Source organism: Pogona vitticeps, chromosome 4 (genome assembly GCF_051106095.1).
Source record: "Pogona vitticeps strain Pit_001003342236 chromosome 4, PviZW2.1, whole genome shotgun sequence".
Taxonomy (NCBI): domain Eukaryota; kingdom Metazoa; phylum Chordata; class Lepidosauria; order Squamata; family Agamidae; genus Pogona; species Pogona vitticeps.
Window position 1 is genome coordinate 10802272 of NC_135786.1, and position 19718 is coordinate 10821989.

The 19718-nt window shown below is 40.4% G+C and overlaps 1 protein-coding gene across 2 annotated transcripts in view; it reads right to left on the reverse strand.

Annotated features, from left to right (window-relative positions):
- Positions 1 to 19718, reverse strand: part of OSBPL2 (oxysterol binding protein like 2) — a 76727-nt gene that overhangs the window by 14563 nt on the left and 42446 nt on the right. Inside the window, exons 4-10 of one of the 2 annotated variants that reach the window (XM_020808113.3) lie at positions 19526 to 19601; positions 17173 to 17307; positions 14886 to 14983; positions 13770 to 13952; positions 9232 to 9339; positions 7411 to 7500; positions 5578 to 5701 (exon numbers count right to left, since the gene is read on the reverse strand). In XM_020808113.3, coding sequence (XP_020663772.1) covers positions 5578 to 5701; positions 7411 to 7500; positions 9232 to 9339; positions 13770 to 13952; positions 14886 to 14983; positions 17173 to 17307; positions 19526 to 19601 — 814 coding nt within the window. The remainder of the gene's footprint in view (positions 1 to 5577; positions 5702 to 7410; positions 7501 to 9231; positions 9340 to 13769; positions 13953 to 14885; positions 14984 to 17172; positions 17308 to 19525; positions 19602 to 19718) is intronic. The other variant, XM_078392115.1, reaches the window with a different exon arrangement.

Genomic DNA, 19718 nt, shown 5'->3' on the forward strand with positions numbered 1-19718 from the left:
CAGAGGTCGATGATGTGAAACAGAAGGTGTAATGAGTGAGTGCCACCCTGTTTGTTTATAAAACAAACTGCTGTGGTATTGTCTGACGCCACTTGGATTACACGACTATAGAGCAAGGGCTCAAAGGCTCAAAATGCCTTGGCAATCACCAGGAGCTCCAGTTCGTTGATACGAAGGCCAACCTCCATTGAAGACCAGTGGCCGCGAACTGTGTGGCAGCTGAGATGAGTGCCCCAGCCTGTCGAGCTGGCATCCGCAGTGACCTGGACCATAGGAGTCAAGAGGCCAAAAGGTCTTCATACCAGCAAATTGGAAAGGAGTCTCCACCAATCGAGCTGCGCAGCAAGCTCTGGCGTAACCTGCAGCAGTTGGTGGTTGTGAGTCATTGAGAAGAGTGAGAGGAACCAGGCCTGAAGAGACCGCATCTTCAGCCGTGCATGTTGCACCACAGCTGTGGTGGATGCCATCAACCCCAAGAGTCGCTGGATCTTGAGGGCAGGGATCCATGCACCTGAGGAGAAGGAGCATAATACAGACTGCATCTTCAAAATTCTATTTTTGGGGAGAAAGGCTCAAACCAAGGAAGCATTCAAAGTAGCTTCTATATAATTCAAACATTGGGTAGGGTGCAAAGTGGACTTCTCTATGTTGATTCTCAGTCCTAATGTTGACAAGAGGGAAAGTGTTAAGTTCATGTGTCTACGAGCTTGTGACTGGGACTCAGCTATTAGGAGCCACTCATCCAAATATGAGTAAATTGTGACTCCCAAGAGATGTAAGTGATCCACCACCGGAGCTAGACACTTAGTGAATACCCTGGATGTAGTGGACAAACCAAAGGGGAGGGCTTTAAACTCATAGGTTCTACCTCCTACTGAGAACCTCAGAAAACGCCGATGTTCTGACCTGATGCTAATGCGGAATTAAGCATCCTTGAGGCCACTCACCATGAACTAATCCCCGTGACGTTAACATGTGGATAACAGAATCCAGGGAAACCATACGAAATCTACGAGGAGTAATGAAAGAGTTCAGGCTGCGAAGATCAAGAATCGGATGGAGGCCTCCATCCTTCTTGGGGATGGTAAAATACCCTGAACAGAAACCTACAGAAACATCAGGAATAATAGCATCTTTCTCCAGCAGGGCCTGAATTTCATCTTCCAAAACGGGGGGGGGGGGGGGGGGTGGGTGGACTTGAAATAGCCTGTGATGGGGAGAGTATCAAATTCTATAGCATAGCCAGTGGCTATGATAAATAACACCCAAGGATCAGATGTGATGGAATACCAGGAGTGCAAGAAAGGGGCCAAACGGACTGAGGGGCCAACAATAGAGAAGTTGTAAGCATTAAAGAGGCTGCTTGTTTTTGCAGTCTTGTCGGTGGTTTTGCTTGCGGGGGCGCTGCCTGCCCACTTGCCTAGGAGGTGCAGGTTGGAGGCCTCTGACGATCTTGATACCCCCTAGGTTGGTAAGAATGCCTCCAGACGCCTCTTGGACCAGGCTGCTGCCCGAAGTACGACTGTGCCGTCTTCCGGAGCTTGAGAAGGTTGTCAAGTATTTCATAGGTCTTTTCATTGAAAAGTCTTGCTCCATCAAATGGCAGGTCCTCTATCCATGCCCTGGCATCTTCTGAAATGCCAGCAGAGTTCAGCCAAGCATGACAGCGTAGAGAGATGGCAGTGGCCAACTGCTTGGAAGCTGCTTCTAAAGTGTGGCAGGTGGCAATGTGCTCATGTCTTGCGAGTCCCATGGCCTCCTGATGATATAACAGGTCCTGGGCTCTAACATCCTCAGGAGCCGCTTCCAGAATAGGCAGTGCCAAATTCCACAAATGGCGGTGGTAAGCGCCCATGGCAGCAGAATAGTTGGCCACCCTGAGGACAAAAGAGGTTAGAGAGTACATCCTGCAGCCTAGGACATTCAATTTGCATCCTTCTTTGTCAGAAGGAGAAGTAGCAGAACAATTCCAGCCCTGTTTTGTGTGCTGTCAACAACAAAGGAATTCGGAAGAGGGTGCTTTAAGAGGCAATCCGTATCAGCCCCATACACTTTATACAGATCCTTGATCCTCCTCGGAATCTGATAGGAAGTGGAAGGTTTAAGCCATGACTCTCTCATGAGTTCAGAGAGGGACAGGATGAATCCGAGGCATACTGGAGGAGTCTGTTCCTGAGTCATGTCTTCATAAACCTTATCTGTTTTCTTAACTGCAGGTACCTCAACATCAAGCTCGAGGACCTTTGCTATTCAGTGTATGAGGTGGGAGTAGGAGGAGTAATCCTCTAATGGCAACGGAGGATGGTTGTCTGCCATGTCCGACACAGGAGTAGGAATATTAGCTAGTGAGTCCTCCTCTCCCTCTGACACCTGTGAATCAGAGTCCCGATCGTTAGAAGGGGAATAAGGTGCCTCCTCTAGTGGAGCTGGGGACATGTCTTCTCCAGCTCGGGCTCGAGCCAAGCTTGCCTCGGGTCCGGCTGCATGGCCCACCTTTGGGTCAGACGCCAGCTGAGAATGCTTGGCACCTCCAATGGTAGCAGAGGTCAGCAGCAGGTGCCTGTGAGGTTGAGGAGGAGGAGGCGGAGGAATATAGCCTTCTTAAGCCTCGGGTGCAATTTCGCACCACTGAGGCAGAGCCACGAAGAAGGGCTGAGCATAGGGTTCGAGGTGTCGATACCAAGGGTAAGGGTCATATCGACAGGGTCCTGGATGAAAAGGCAGGTCCCATTCAAAGTCCTCCACTCTGTACGCTGGCGGGTAGTCAAGGTAATGCCATTGGCCTCAACGAGCAGGGTACCCCCTCGGATCCGACTGCCGGCTATATGGGTCCGGTTGCTCAGGAGGCTCCAGGTGTCGGGATTTATGGGTTCTCTTATGAGGAACCTCAGTCAGAGCCGGTGGCGGAGGCGAGGCTGCAGGCTGCTGTGTCAATGAGCCCAACAAAGAACGCGGGCTGGCCTGTGCCAATTCAACAACCTCCAAAGAGGTGTTATGCCAGTCAGGAATATCACTGACAGAAGGGGATGGCAGCAGCAGCTGCAAGGATACATCCTCTTCCCCCGAGGGTACACTGGGGCTTGCCCAATGTCGCTGGGATATCTCCGGCCTCGGTATTGAGACTTCTACAGCTTCAGCAGGCTTAGGGGCTTTCTTCTTCTTCAAACTTGATGTCAAAGATTGCAACAGTGTTGACGCTGCGGCTGTCAACCTCGAGGACGATTTTGGTTTGGCCGCCATTTTCAATGCCTTCTGGGCTGCAACCTCAGGTGAAGCTGCCAGAGACGGTTGCAAAGATTTTGGGGAATCCATAGAGGCAGTTTGAGGTGGTGAAAGGGATTTCTCCCAAAGAAATGATTTAAGGCATTGGAACCTCAACTTCATAGCCGGCTTTGTAAAGTTTTTCTAAAAGGTGCACACGGCTGCCTGATGTTCTTCCCCAAGGCAAAATAAACAATGGGAATGTCCATAGGGGAGGGAAATTTAGTCTGAGCAGACTTCGCACCTCTTGAAGAGGCCCGGCGAGGCCATAAACTCAAAGTAAGCAACACGACAATTAATCAATTTCTTTCTCTTTTTGCAGGTAACTCAGCTGCAAAGCAAGGTCAACAGTCTGGAATCAAGCCAGGGAGGTCCAAGGAAGAGAGGGAAACGTAAGACTGACTGATTGATTGAGCACACGAAATTCCAAATGAAGCTGCAACAGCAGCAGTCGAAAAAGAACTGAGGCACTCAGTGCCGGGGGGGGGGGGGTAAAAGTTATAGCCAATGTGTGGGGAGGTCCCAGTACCATGTGCTCAAGCTAGAAAGTTCTGAGGTTGCTCCACGCAAGCGCAGATTAACCCATTAGTGTGAATTCACAGAGACCATGAAGAAGAAGCAGGGTTCTCTGGAGCTGGCCATGCAAGAGGAAGAAGGGCAGGGGGGAAATCTTGATTTTAGAATCTTAATCTTAGAACTGCAGAGCCGGAAGGGACTCTTGGGATCATCGAGTCCAGACCTTATCAAGGAGGCATAGTGAGGAATCAAATTCCCATGCCTAAATCACTGAGCTATCCTGCAGTTTGAAACACCTGAACTCATCTACATTACAACAAATCATGGTTTGTTGGCAGTTGTCTCATTACTTTCATGTCTCGTTTTCACAAACAATCCTGCCAGTTATTTTTTCTTCATTCATAATCTATTTCTCTTTTACGCTTTATTTCACTGCATTCAAAATATCAATACAATGTCCCTGCAAAGAATTCACATAAAGAGTTAAGAATTCCCGCTCCCTGCTCACCAGTGTACCCTTGTGGCATCTGCAGTATTTTCACTGCTAGTTCCTGTCCTCTGGACTTACATTCTCATTATACTATTGCTAATAACACTGGCTGGGAGTCTACACTGGTATAAAATCTATTTTCAGGCAAGAAGTAGGAGGGCAGTGGGCTAATGATACATCAGATGCTCCTAATTAGTGAAACAATCAACACTAGTAAGTAGGATGCATGTGGCAGATGAAGTTGCAACTGCTTACTACTTTATATTTTGAGTGACAAAGTTTTAAAACTTTTATTATTGAGCTTTGATGGTTAAATAATGTTTAAATATTTATTTAAAATATTTTCTCCATTTTCTGCCATAATACCATGGAGAGCAACTTAAACCAAGTTTTTTTAAAAAAACCAATCTGGTAAGAAGAAAATACATTCTCAGGAAATATCGGATTAAGCTGACATCTCCCAAAACACAAACTCATTAAGAAAGAAAGACGATTTGATTTTTTTGGAACATTAAAAAATGATATCTTGGTGCTTGGAGATTTGTGATCAGCAGAGAACAGAACAAGTGGGAGGAAAATGAGATATTTCGATTCTTCACAGGGGGACTCCATTAAAGGCTCTATTAAAAGTTTGAACAGGAAACGTATGCGCTTAACAGCACAGGCTCAATTTACAGGTTTACTGGTAAAAAATATACCCAGCACATCTTACCCCACCTTATATATCTGAAGACAAGATGCGAATCAATCTTGAATATTAGCTTTTGCCCAGTGCTCATTTCAGAAAATATTGAATTTCTACACCTCCCACTGAAGTCAGTGGGGTTCTATCCAATGCTGCTTCTCCCCCCCCCCCCATGGAAGCATCTTTGAGTCAGAAGACTCTTTCTTGAATGCAAAGAAGAATGTGACTTTTGTTTTTGCAAATCCCCCCTTCTCTTGCCTCCCCCAATACTGCTATGAAGATCCTCCCAGGTATCTAGGGAAAACTGGAAGTAGTGGCACAGGGGGGTTGCAGAAGGAAGGAGCAAAATCAACAAAAATGCTTTTCGTTGCTCATCTACTAATAGAAAGCTTCTGCTCACTCAAATTGCCTTCCATATATGGAAAAACAGTATTGGACACCACCCTAGAGGTTCACTGAGCACAAAAGTTTGATAGTTTTGATCCTTGTCAAAAAGGCAATCAAACACATTTCCAGGTTGCACTGCAAGAATTTGGTTCTTGCTGATGTTTCATTTACAGAGAAGCATCTTGCTTTACATGGAAGGCCACAGCTTTTCCTCCTGCTAGTTCAACATAAAGATTACCGGCTTTGGTTTCTTCTGGTCACCGCCTCTCCGCTCATTCTTCTTGTAATTTTCATAAGTGGAGGGATCAATGCACCACAGACATTCTGTCCATTTGCCATAGATCACGGCAAGTTTCTTCTTACTGTTTTTTTTAAAGAATCGACAGTAAAAAAATTCTGGCTCTGTACATATCTAAGTTTAACCAAAACCTAGACTGAATTTAGTTCACTCAGAAGCAAACGTTATTTTATTCTCAACAAAGACTGCCAGAGAAAATGACACTATCTTGAATTCACCCTATGACAAAAAAGATCACTCACGTTCTGTACCAACAACATCACATGGCACATTTTTTGCTTTCCTACCATTAGATAACACGGACAAGGAGTGGGGAAAACATTTAACATCAGGACATGGTAAATGTCTGTATGTGGGTCACACAGGAAGTAAAATAAACTCTATAAAGTAACAGAGTTCAAAACGTTGTTTCCCTTTAAGATTAGTTTGCAGTCCCGTTAGAAAGGTTCAGTTCTTGCATTTAGAACAACAAACGAACTAATTGTCAGAACATAAGTGCTTAAAGTGAAAAAGCAGGAAATGTCTCTTCAAAAATGTTTGCTACTCTACTTTCCATTTTCCACCATGAATATGACTAAAAAATAAAGGCCTGGAAAATAAGGGTTCTGTGTTGACTTAGGCCTGGTAACTTCTGGTATTTCAGAACAGAAAAAAAAGGAGCAATGCAGCTTTCTAATATAATCTTGTATTTATTTTACACCCAGAATTTTAGCAACAAATATAAAATATTCACTTAAGGTAGTGATGTGAATGATCTGTTTTATAGTCCCATAACAAAATCTGAAGGGATGAAAAGCCTGCCACAATGCCAGCTAAAACGCAGGAGCTGCACATGATCTGTGTGGGGGTCATGCGTGGGTACATACTGACCCCTTTTGGGTCAGAGGTCCAAGCTCCCCACAGAAATCAAGCTTAGAAGCAAGCAGCTATTCTTCTTCATTTCCACTAGGAGCCAATGAGTCACAATGTCAATGCCCATCCCCAACCTGCAGCAAAGTTTCAAACAGAAAAATAATGGGCAGGCTTTTGAAAAAGAAAAGTGAATTGATTATTCATCTTCAAACACAATGGGCAAAATCTGACTGGCATAAATTTATACTGGTACAACCTACACTTGGCTCCAGAAACATTTGATTTAAACTAACAGAAAGCTTCCTATCACCCCCTTTCAGGTTCTGAGGCTCCCGAGGGCTCCTTTTTGCCCGGGGGGGGGGAGCTCTGGGATGGGGGTGGGGAGGCAGCCTAAACACAATAAATCACCACTGGATTGCTTGCAGCAGTCCATCATCTCCATAGTGGTAATCTAGATGTTAATTTTGTTATTACAATTAAGTGCTCCCCAATCCACGTACCACTGCTCTCAAAGGCTTTCTCCATGGCAAAAAGGAGCACTAGGGAGCTCTGGAAACTGAAAATTTGGGGTGGGAATAGGAAGTTTTCCATTAATTTTAATTAAGTATTTCCAACACTCAGTTTGAGTTTTGCCAGTATCAATTTACACAACAGGATTTTAACCAATGTCCCAATGTCTTGCTCCTGAGAGTCCTTTGTTTCAAAAAGAAAAAGAAAATTACGATTCTACTTTTCATCAGTGCTGCATCTGTGTTATTACAGAAAAAGAGATAAAGGTGGAGAGAAAGAAAGAAAGCTTGCTACACAACAGGGAAAACATGATAGATAGGTATATCTGTATACATGAGCTGTTAATGGCTCCTCAAATGAAAGAAGCATAGTGGAGCATAACTATTGAAAAAGTATATACGCATGACTTACTTTTTGTCCTGAATGTAGCCTTCTATTCTGTGAAGCTCTTTACCAAAAAGCCCACATGGTTTAAAATTAAGGATACATTTATCTCCAGTACTGCAGAAGAAAAAGTCAGGTCAACACATTAGAAAAGCCAGTACCCCGGTGCTAGATTTAGATACAAACAAATGTGTTATTTCTAGTGCTGTGATCATCACAGTCATTCAGTAATCGTCTGAGATATATTGTACTGCTTTAGAAAAATAAAAACGACAGGGTGAAAATATACATGTGTATCCACTGTCCACGCAGCTAGAAATGTTTTCCAAATTATGGCTACAGTATTTTAAAAGGGGGCACTTCATATGGATAAATCACTTCATATGGACAGATACAGTATTTCAATTCCAAACTCAAAAAGCAGTTAGAACAGTGGTCCCCAACCTTGGGCCTCCCGATGTTCTTGGACTACAACTCCCAGAAGCCTTCACCATTTCTGCTGGTCAGGATCTCTGGGAGTTGAAGTCCAAGAACATCTGGAGGCCCAACGTTGAGGACCACTGAGTTAGAAGGTTTGTTACAAAAGATGCTAAATTGAGAGACAGACCTATGTGCAGATGTCCTTGTAAAGTTTGTGTGTCAAATCTGCACAAGTCTTTTGGAAGCAAAAAAAGACAGTTTACTTATTACAACCCTGGTTCTTTGAGTGGCCATCTGTGCATTCATACATATAGGGTCTGCATCTGCATGAAGACCTCAAGGTATCATTTGGAACCTTCTAGCACTGAGTAATCAAGGTGGGAACATGCTCCTAGAGTGTGTTCCTGTAATTCTTGCTCAGTTCCTTTTAAGCCACACCGGTCCCTCAGAAGTAGCCAGAACAAGATCCAGCTAAGCATCTGTCAAGGAGAGTTAGTACCACAGTGGGGGTGGAGGGTTGATTGTCTAAAAGCACAGATGACCATCCAGGCAACATCCTCTGCCCACTTAGTAAACATTTAGCAACATCTGTCTGTTTCAACTTTGTGTGCTTCTTCCAAACACAAGAGGGGACAGGAAAGTCCCTCAGAAGGGAATACTGTAGCTTGGTACCCTTTTTATTATTATTATTATTATTATTATTATTATTATTATTATTATTATTATTATTATTATTATTATTATTATTATTATTATTATTATTATTATTATTATTATTATTATTATTATTATTATTATTATTATTATTATTATTATTTTGCAGAATAGAGCCACCAAGTGTCATATGCTCTGAGACAAAATAAGTAGGCCAAAAACGAAACCACTGAAGGGCCAGAAGTAATGTTACCCCCCCAAGCAAAAAATACACCCCCCCCAAACCACCATCATCAAAAAAGCAAACCCCACCCCCCCCCACACACACAAGAAAAAACCCCAACCTGGGATAAAAGATAAGGAAACAATGTTCAGCAAGTTTCTCTGAAGGGAAAGCACAAAGGTTTATAAGCAGTATCATGAGTGCAGCACATGAAAAGAAGCTGACTGAGAACAGTGGGAGAGTGTGCACTGGGGTGCAAGAGCTGCTTCCACTTGACTGCTCTTCAGGTTTTGAAATTAACTTTTTAAACAGGCTCAAAATCCATATATGTGACAGAGAAAACTCTGCATCTTGCAAGGGGAAAACTGTCAAGAAAATTTCCAGTAAAGCACAGAGAAACTAGCATCTACCCAAGTCATTCGCTAATTACAAAACATTGAACACAAAAATACCTGACACTACAGTGATTACATGGTCTCTTGCATTATCAAAAAGGAACACTTTCCACTTCCAATTTTTAGAAAACACAGAATAACTTAAACTGAAGTTACCTGTGGTTTATAATTTCTACTGTTCCGTATTGTTCTATCCATAGTTTTCCAATAATTATATTATGTACACAGCAAGTAGGATTAGTCCATGTGTAAGCTTCATTATGCCTGTTGGGAGGAAAAAGAGAAATCTAATCAGATGCCAGGGGAAATAAAATTGAAGCTAAATAAAAATTCTGAAATTAACTGAAGTCTAATTTTTCTAAGGCCATCTTCCACATTCCACATTCACGGAATGCTCAGCAGTATTCACCCTTAGTTATTATGTAATATTCTGAATATTGCTCACTGAAAGGACAGATCCTGAAGCTGAGGATCCACTATCTTCATGAGAAGAGAAGACTCCCTGGAAAAGACCCTGATGTTGGGAAAGTGTGAAGACAAGAGGAGAAGGGGACGACAGAGGATGACATGGTTGGACAGTGTCATGAAAGCAACCAACATGAATTTGACTCAACTCCGGGAGGCATTGGAAGACAGGAGGGCCTGGCGTGCTCTGGTCCATGAGGTCACAAAGAGTTGGACACGGCTTAATGACTAAACAACAACAAATATTTTGAACAGATGAGAGCCTAACAGTGAATTGAGTAAAAGAAAGGAGGTAGACCTGAAGTTATGTATTAATGTAAAAATGAAGTAACTGGTAACTGCTCACACCAAAAGATGGCTGGATTAAATGAACAGATGTCTGTGCTTCTACTGAATATTTAAAAGCATCTCCATAGACCTACATTCCTGCCAACACATCACCACAAAAGTGGCTGAAATATTTTAATTGTAATCCACATCTAAAAATGCAATCCTTTAATTGAAGACCTACAAAGTTTTCCATCCAAATAGTGGTGATCTAGCAACAAACTGAACCAGAACCCATTCAAATACACATAACGAATTCATGTAAGAAAGCCATTAAGTCAACAGAAAAGGATTTTAAGTGGGATTGATCAAGAGAGAATATGTGGCAGAGAGGATGATGCTTAACCCTTTCCTCATTCACTATTCCCCCATTTAAAATCTCAAGCCACTTGATTTTCATAACCAAGATTTGAAATGCACGTACAGTGGTGCCTCGCTTAGCGACGTTAATTCATTCCGCAAAAATCGCTGCAGAATGAAAATGTCGCTATGCGATATTAAAAAGCCCATAGAAATGCACTGAAACCCCTTCAATGCGTTCCTATGGGCTTAAAATTCACAGTTGAGCTAAGATCCTCCATAGCGCCGCCATTTTCGGTGCTTCTAAAGCGAGGAATCCATCCCTAAACACAGCAGGCGGCCATGTTTTTTCCCGACGGCCATTTTGAATCCGCCGATCAGCTGTGCGAAAATGGGGGCTTTGCGATGATCGCTTCCCTGCGATCATCGCAAAGCGAAAATACCCCATAGAGAACATCGCAAAGCAATTGCTTTTGCGATCGCTAAAACAGCGTTGCTAAGCGATTTTGTTGCTAAACGGAGCGATCACTAAGCGAAGCACCACTGTACAGGAAAAACTCCACAAAACAAGTAGCATTTGAGACAATGTGTAGTCAAAGCATAGTCAGTGACATAGTTACTGTGTACCATAGTTACTATGGTGTAAACAAGTTAATTTGGGCCTGACCACAAAATTATAACATTGATCACCTCCCACACATTCAAGCAAAGGTTTTATATTACCATTCTGAACTCAATACACTGTCCCAGAACACAATTAAGGCTGTTCTCTTCTGGAGGCCAGCAATCATGGCTTGGTTCTTGCTTGTTGGGGTTGCAAGTTTTGATTAAGTTTTAAATAGTTTATGTTGCATTACATAGTTTGAATTATTTTGGCATTCTTTTGATGTTGTTTTTCTCAACTAAGCTGAGGTCAACCTTGAGATCTTTGGATGTAGAACAGAATAAAAATATTTTAATAAATAATATTAATAACACCTCAAAACACCCAGCCTGAAGAGAATACTACAAAACATCTTTGTTTATCACAGTAATTTGTCTCTTAGCTGTCCCTGCCTCTTGACTATATATCCAAACCCTCCAAGTCTTAGTAAGTTAATACAGGGAAGTTACTATAGTTTCCATAAAAATAAGCAGGCCGGATCTACAATTCAGTTTATATTTTATCAACACTGGGAGGAGGAGTTGAAACCTGGGATGGGAGAACCTAGATCTTTGGATCCTGGTAAACACCGCTTTTTATCCATGTTTCCATGCTTTGGCCCCAACTGTCCTAAATAGAAGTAGATTGTTATGATCTTGATGGGTGAGTACACTACTCTTATATGCTTTTGTAGGTAGTGTGCATTCTTATTGACAAAGGAAAATGCTTCTAAAACGGTCAAGCTGCTAACAACTTGACTCCTGTTTTCACTGATTTAGACCAATATCGTTTGTCAGCATGCTTATATTAAACACACTCAGATTTAAACACATGCTTATATTTAAACAAATACCATATGCAAAACACACATAAAAGAGGGAATTGTTATTTTTTAAATTACAAATTATGATTCTGAGCATGTATACACACATAAACACAGGCATGTATGCAGACACAAATGGATGGAATGGAAGATAGAGCATTAATTACCTATCATGCTGCAGTATCAAAACAAAACTTTTCTCTTTTACTCAAAAGGGAACATAATCTTTATGCTTGCATCTAGAATTTTACACCTACTGACTGGCACTACTACCACAAATCTTTCTAACAAAAGCTGCTACAGAGAACAATAGAAGGTACACAAAACACAACTTGTTTCAATGGCATAGAAAGCTGCTATGTGGAAGATCTGGCTTTTTTGTAGTAGATGTTCACCAATCCTCAAGAAAAATAAGAAATACATTATATACTATACATTGCCCTTTTAAGAGATTCAGTCACTTTTGATGTTGGAATATGGCCTTCAAAGCCTTTTCAGGCTGTTGTTTTTTTAACGCTATACAGACTTAGCTGGAAGTTAGACATACTGAATTCAACAGGACCCATTTCGGAAAAAATGTGTACAGGCTTGCAGTGGTTCAGGTACAGGATTGATTATTTCAAGTAGGATTTTGCATGTCAGAAACTGTGTGGTACAAAGGATAATCATATCTGAAGTTCAGATTTGGAACATAAAGAGAGTCCCACTGGCTTAGTATCTTATACCTTGTGAACCAGAGGCTTCTGGAAATACATACAAGGCAAGATAGCAACAGCATTCCTATGCTGCTTCTGAATACGACCACTGCATGTAGTTGACCTTTTAAAGCCACCCAGAACTTGAAAAGAAGAAAAATCTTCAGATAATTGTGTGTTGTGTGGAATAGTCCTATCTTTTCTATCTGTTCCTGTTATGTACTATCAAGTCACATGAGATGTTTAAGGAGTGGTTTACAATTGCCACCTCCCAGCAACTTAATGTCCAAGTGGGAATTTGAAACCAGGGCTCCTGATTCCCAGTCACCCACTCCACCGCACTGGTTCTCTATTTCTGCTGCTGCTGTCTACTCCTCTCACTGAATGACTCCACATTTTCAAGGAGAAAATGTTCTCTCTGTGTTCCAAGGAGAACATTTTTCAATCCTTTCATGATTCTGTAAAATACTCTCATTGATACCACATGATCCCATTAGCCATCCTTCGTAATTTCAGTCTTCCCCACAGGCTTATGTTCTTAGATTTGCACAAAGGTTATTTAAATTACATTGTACCAAAGAACTGATTCAGGTGTTTTTATGTCATGCTCTTGCTAATTTATATTATCTATTTTGGCCTAGTTATTTTACGAAATATCATTCCTGAATTCTGCTTTCTATTTTTATCAAGTACCCCAGATGTTTATTATTTTTCTGTAGCCTAAAAACCTCCCAACTTAATTGTTTATACCTTTTATTACTGGTATGTAAGAAATCAAACTACTGTATAGCTCTGCCTGGCAATAAGAGTGAAATCACCAACTGCAGCAGAGTGCCATTAATTAAACGGTTACTTTTTTGATTTCAGGATATGCACAATTTTATATCACTGCTTGCAAATCACATGCATCCTAGAACAGAAAAGGAACTTTTTACCTACCAGTAATCTGCCACATATTGCAACTTTTCAGTGTATACCACCATCAACAAATTATACCTAGGTAGTTCTAGAAAGAATAAGCAGCTAGAACAGCTTTGCAAAACCTATGCCAATGATGCAAATCCAAGATTGGAAAAACTGCATGTTGCCCAAAGTATTTCAGAGATTTATAAACATAAACACACATACCCCAAAACATCTCAACAGACACAATAATTCACTTTATGAACCAGTGAATGTCAAATGCCTAAGGCAGGAGAGGAGGCTCAAATATTATAGACACATGATCATGGCAAACTTCCAAATACCAAGAAATATTCATATGCTATCATTTGTGTGCATATGCTTGATATCTAATCTCTTCCTCCACCTAAAAAAGTCTGAGTTATGCAAGATCAACTGTTCATAGTCACACACAATCCAGATAAATAGAATCACAATGCCTTGTTTTTTGAAACAGCTTTAACACAAAATATAACTAAGAAAATAAAAGTACACTTACTTTAAGAGTTCCAACGTTATTGTTCCCCGAGGCTCTGCTTCCACACTCTTCCCCCAGAACTTCAGTTTAGGATAAATTGATCCGTGAAAAATAAAATCCTGGTTTAAGCCTTCTGAATAAAATGCACTGACAGGTGGATGGTGACTGACCTGTTCAGAAATAAACCTAAAACCTAAATCCTCCCTAGAAATAAGAAACATTATGAATAGGATAAATGAGAGTCACACAGAGACAAAAAGCAGCTGCGATATATACTGATGTATCTTCCCAAATGCCCTCCCACCTTGCAACAGTTGAAAAGAAATGTCCCCACCCCATATCACTGGGCCTCTTTGAGCACTGTGAATGCAAGATCAATTTAAAAGAGTACTTAAGCATTGTTGTTAATTACTTGACCACCAATTTATATGGTGTCACTGACATGACTATAAGCATGTCCAGAGGATAACTTACACTCAGCAATTCAGACATTATGGTTTGTAAAATCCAAACACCAAGATGCTAACACACACACACACACACACACACACACACACACACACACACAAAGAACATAACAACTATTCATTTTGTAAGGAATTTTTTTACTGTTTCACTACATCCAGTCACACCAGTGTTAAAGCTGAGTGCACACATGTGGCCTACAGGGCGTTGGGCTGCAAAATCCCTCATGCCCAAAGCCTATACAGAAATGCACTAAAAGAAAGCAAAGAGAATGATTATGGTATATCCCTGACAGTCCATTTATGAACATCCTTTAAGATTCAAATGTTATGAGCAGACTCATGGCTTGTCAACATATTACATACATGCTGAAATCCGGTAGTGAGTTACAACTAGAGCGGACCCATTGAATCAATGGGGATTTGGTGAATCAACTCCTTCATAGGTTCCTCTGATTCAATGGCCCTAGGACAGTTGCAACTTACTACTGGATTTCAGCTACTGATCACAGAGCAATCTGACTAATAATTGAAGTAGAATAGATTAGCAAATAATGTAGGTACTTGACAAACACATTCTATCCAGTCAGTGGGACTGAGTGCACACCAAAATGAAAACAGAACAAAGCAAAAAAAAAAAAAAAAACCCTGCTCCCATAATGGCTGTTCTCACCTGATTAATTCATATGTTTCTCCAAGGAGAGGGTTAAATGGTTTGCCAGTTCTCTCCCATTGAGAGGCTACAGCAGAAACGGCAAAAGCAGCAACAGCCTGTAAGATAAATAGGAGTAGGGGGTCTTCCTGAAAAATTGAGACTCTCCAAATGGCAATTACTTTGCTGCTTATTTTCATATGTTGTAATCAGTCTCAATTTAGGCCACAATTCTGAAAGCATGAGGAAAGATTTCCTAAGCCCATTTTACAAGTTGCTAATGGGAACGCCTTTTTTCCCGAACTCCCTATGAATCCTGTATTTATGTGAATCTCATGGCTGTAACCATTTATGACTTCACATTAAATAATCTAACACAGTTTTAAGGTAGTACATTCCTCCAGGGATTTTAAATTTACGAAAGTTATCTCTGGATCCCATTATATTGTCATTTAATTAAACAGAAAAAAGGTGTTTCAGGACAAACATAGCAAGAATGGATAGATATTGAAAAGCTGTTCTACTTGCTTATTCTCTGTAGAATCACCTAGATGAAATTTCTTCTTGCTGTTACACACTGTAAAGTCACCTCCAATTATGGCTACCCTATGAATGAGCTATCTCCAAAATGGCCAGTCCTCAACAGCACTACTCAGCTCTTGTAAATTCAAGCCTGTGGCTTCCTTTAGTTAGTCAATTCGTCTTGTATTTGGTCTTCCTCTTTTCCTGCTATCTTCAACTTTTCCCAACATTGTCTTTTCCAGAAGTCTTGCCTTCTCATGAGGTACCTAAAGTATGACAGCCTGTTTTGTCATTTTTACCTACAGAGATAGTTCAGGCTTGACTTGGAAAGTTAGATTGCTCTGTGTAGCAGAGTTACAGCTCAGCTACCATTTAATATTTACCATGCCTAATCTTTTTCTAAAATTCTTTGCTGTGCTCCATTAAAGAGCAGGTATTTGCAAAATGACTTCAAGTGCCTCATTTTAGAATCCAGCCTTGACATCAGGAATTACTTGCTCCATATAAGGTAAAAGTCTTTGTTGCAACACCTTGAGCATCATTTTGTTTGTATGGGAATTTAGAGCAAAGGTCCTAAAATATCTGCACTCCTTGGCATCCCTTTTCTTGGGAACTTCTCTAGTCAGTGGGCCATTGTTTTGCTTTCCATATTTGTTGGCATATACTCATTAGGATTCTAATAGATACCATTTCTAAGGCTTGAAATAATTCTATCAGCATCCCATCTACTCTTGGTGGTTTATCCAGTGCTTTCAGAGCAGCTTGCACTTCACTTTCTACAACTGCAAGTTCTTCATCATAAAAGGAGCCTGTATTCCTTCTATCTCTTCTGCACAAGTCTTCAGTATACTATTTCCACCTTCTCTTTATTTTTTTTCCTGGTCAGATGAGCGTGCTTCACTACTTTCAGCATTCCTAATCTAGGCCTAAATTTCCCTTTTGATTCTTTGTTCCTTTGGGAAGAGAGATCTTGTTTTTCATCTTTTGTCATTCTCTTCCAGCACTATCTCTTGATTCATTTTGGACTGTTTAATCATAGCTTTCATAGTAAGGAAAACTTCGTAATAGTTTACATTGTCACATTCTGCACTGTACTAACAAAAGTTAGCTTGAGTGTCATTACTGTTGCCTCCTCCACCAGTGCCACTTTCAGTTACAGTTGTTACCTAGTAGCTGTCACCCCCCACCACTATTGGAACACTCCATTCTCTTCTGCTGATGCATCCATTACCCTTGAAGATGATGGACACATCTTAGTCCTCCTCATGACTTAGGCTTTCAGCTTCACTGACACACTTAAACTTCTTCACCATGTTAAAGTGCGCGTAGAAAGAAGGGCATAGATGTAATACCTCCTTTTAATCATAGAATAATGAAGTTGGAAGGGGTCTATAAGCCCATCAGTTCCACCCCCCTGCTCTGTCCAGGAATCCAAATTAAAGGACATCTGCCAGGTTGTCTAAATTTGTCTTGAATGCCTCCAGTGCTGGAGCACTCACCACCTCTCAAGGTAATTGATTCCACTGCTGTACTGCTCTAATAGTTAGGATGTTTTTCCTGATATTCAACCGAAATCTGGCTTCCTATAACTTGAGTCCATTGTTGCATGTCCATTACACCAGTGTCTTGTACTGATTTCTAAACACTAGTGATGAATAAACAAGTAGGAGGTATACATTTCAGAGCATTCTTAACGTCATATACATTCACACATTTTTATGTAGCCAAGTAGCCATATTACTACAATTAACATCAAACCACAGGGAAGAAAATGGAAAAAAATTACCTGCATTCTTTCTAAAGGATCTGAATGACAGCATGCTTTATTAATGAGGTATGTGTGTTCCATATATTCTGTTATCCGCTGAAGGAAGCTCAGGGGTTCATTGAAGGCAATGGGCATAGTAATCTTTGACAGCTCCTAAACAGAAAAAAAAAAGACTGAATGAAAAAGCAAGGCTTACCCAACTACAAGAATGTACACAAATAGCAGATGATGGAATTAAATGACAGGATAAAAATCATCCCACCTAACCATCAGAGAAACAGGGAAGATAAGTAAAATCATGTCTACTATAATTTACTGTATAATATGCATGGTATATGACTCCACAAATCAAATAAAATCTACCCAAGAGCTACAGATAATTTCCAGAGATGCAGGCTACTAGGTGTGCACAGTTATCATATAAAAAAAGTTATGGATTTCTGTCTTAGATGAAATGTGACGGGTTATACTCTGATCCATGAAAAGTGCAATTCTGCTATGTAAAAGGGCTAGTGGCAGCAGATCTAGAATTAATTCTGCACTGATTATCAGTAGCATGAATATGCATTTCTAATAATCATAAAAAATATTTTTCTCTAATGAAGACAAAATGGTTACCCTGAACATGGGACATGACCTATAAGATAAAGTTGCCTTCATTAGAGTTTGGGAAGGTAGACTGGAAGAAAAGCATTTTGAAGTAATATTGCATTTTTTCGTATGCTATTGACCAAGATCCCAAAATAAATTTATCTATATAAGCCAAGTAGAGACTTAAGGGTTTTTTTATTTCAGTGGGCATGCCATAATATGATGGACTCTGAAATACCAGAAAGAAAAACAAATAAACAAAAATGATTTCCAGCAGGATAACTGCATCAGTATAACCATGTAAAAATTATCTTGGAACCTTAAAGACTAATAAATTTATCTGGCATAAATGTGCTTTGTTTGCAATCCCATTTATTAGATATGTCTGACAGCCTGAGTCCATCATAGTGCTAAGTCTTAAAGGTGCTGTAAAGGTGGAGTAAAAATTATTTAACAGCTCTGCATTGTCACAAGAAACCCATATTTTCCAAACGAGATTCATTCCTAAAAAATGAAGATAATAAAATTTTACAGTTGTTTGTTAAGGGAGACAAGTGCGTCCACAAAGGTTCAAAGCCCTTCATTACCAAAAATACTGGCTAGTTAAGTCCAAAACCTAACCAGCTCTAAAATCCTAAGGTAGTTCATTCTCCTTCCCTGGTTTCAATGGGAGGGGCAGTTTTGTTAAATGAGAAAGAAATCACCTCTCTTCCCTCCACAGATGTACTGTATTCCCTCTGATGTGAGTCAGCAGGACTCAACAGCAGTAAAGACTCAACCACAGATCACCCCCATCTTACCACACTGCATGCAGGATTATTCTTGAACAACCTAAGAGAACTGAAATGTGAAGACTCCTTCCTGTATTAGGTAAGAGCTGAAGGTTCTTATCATGTGCAGTAATGGCAAGAGTATACAAATGTGATTTCACCCGGAAAGTGGCAGCAACATTATTTTATAGCCCAAAAGTGAACTTTTTAGCTTGCCCCCTGCCCCAGGTTTCTATGCTGTGATATAGATTCACATATCCTACAATTCATGGCAATTGATCCAAATTGAGAGACTGGAATGTTTAAGGAATGAAATTATAACTAGAACCATATAAAATAATAGAATGTGCAAGCTCAGATCAAATAAGGATTTCTGCTCTTTATTTAACAGGTAACACCACACCAACAAATCACTGTAGGAAAGGATTAAAGCAACAACTTTTCAAAAGGAATGTGAACAAGAGGAGGAAAAAGATCAGCACTAGTCATCTAACACACCTCAGTATGGATTGATTAACAAAATTCTAAAGTGAAGGGCCCGCTGAAAGTACTGTATGACCATCTGCAACATTAAGAATAAAGGAAATAACAAACTGCCAAATAACAGGTTCAATTTGTGTAAAGATGCATTCTGCAGCAGAAGTGCATTATTCGCTAAAAATTTCTGTTAACTCCAACAGACCTGGAACACATTACAGATGTGTCTTATTTTAACTGAAATAAAAATGGAATGACAGGGAGCAGCTGTGTCAATATAGATAGTTCTGATATAATACTGGATATCATTCACACAAATACTGAACAGTTTGTTAGTCCAGCTTATTAAACCAGGATTAGCAGCTTCAAAATTTGCAGAGTTAATTTGGACCTTAATAATATTCTTACATTTATAATTTTCAGCTGCAAACCAGATTTTTCCCACTTCACAATGCAACATGGCATTGGGAAAGAATTACAAATAACAAAGTTTTACAGCAATCCACAGCTGTATGTATGTGACAGTAACTTACCAGTCCAATACATTTTTTTAAGATACTCCAGACACTGAAATCACTTCTACTAAACATTGGGGCAGGTAATGACGTTCTGTAGGAAGGACAAATCAACAGATTAATACTACTACCGTGTTTCCCCGAAAATAAAACAGGGTCTTATATTAATTTTTGCTCCAAAAAATGCATTAGAGCTTATTTTCAGGGGATG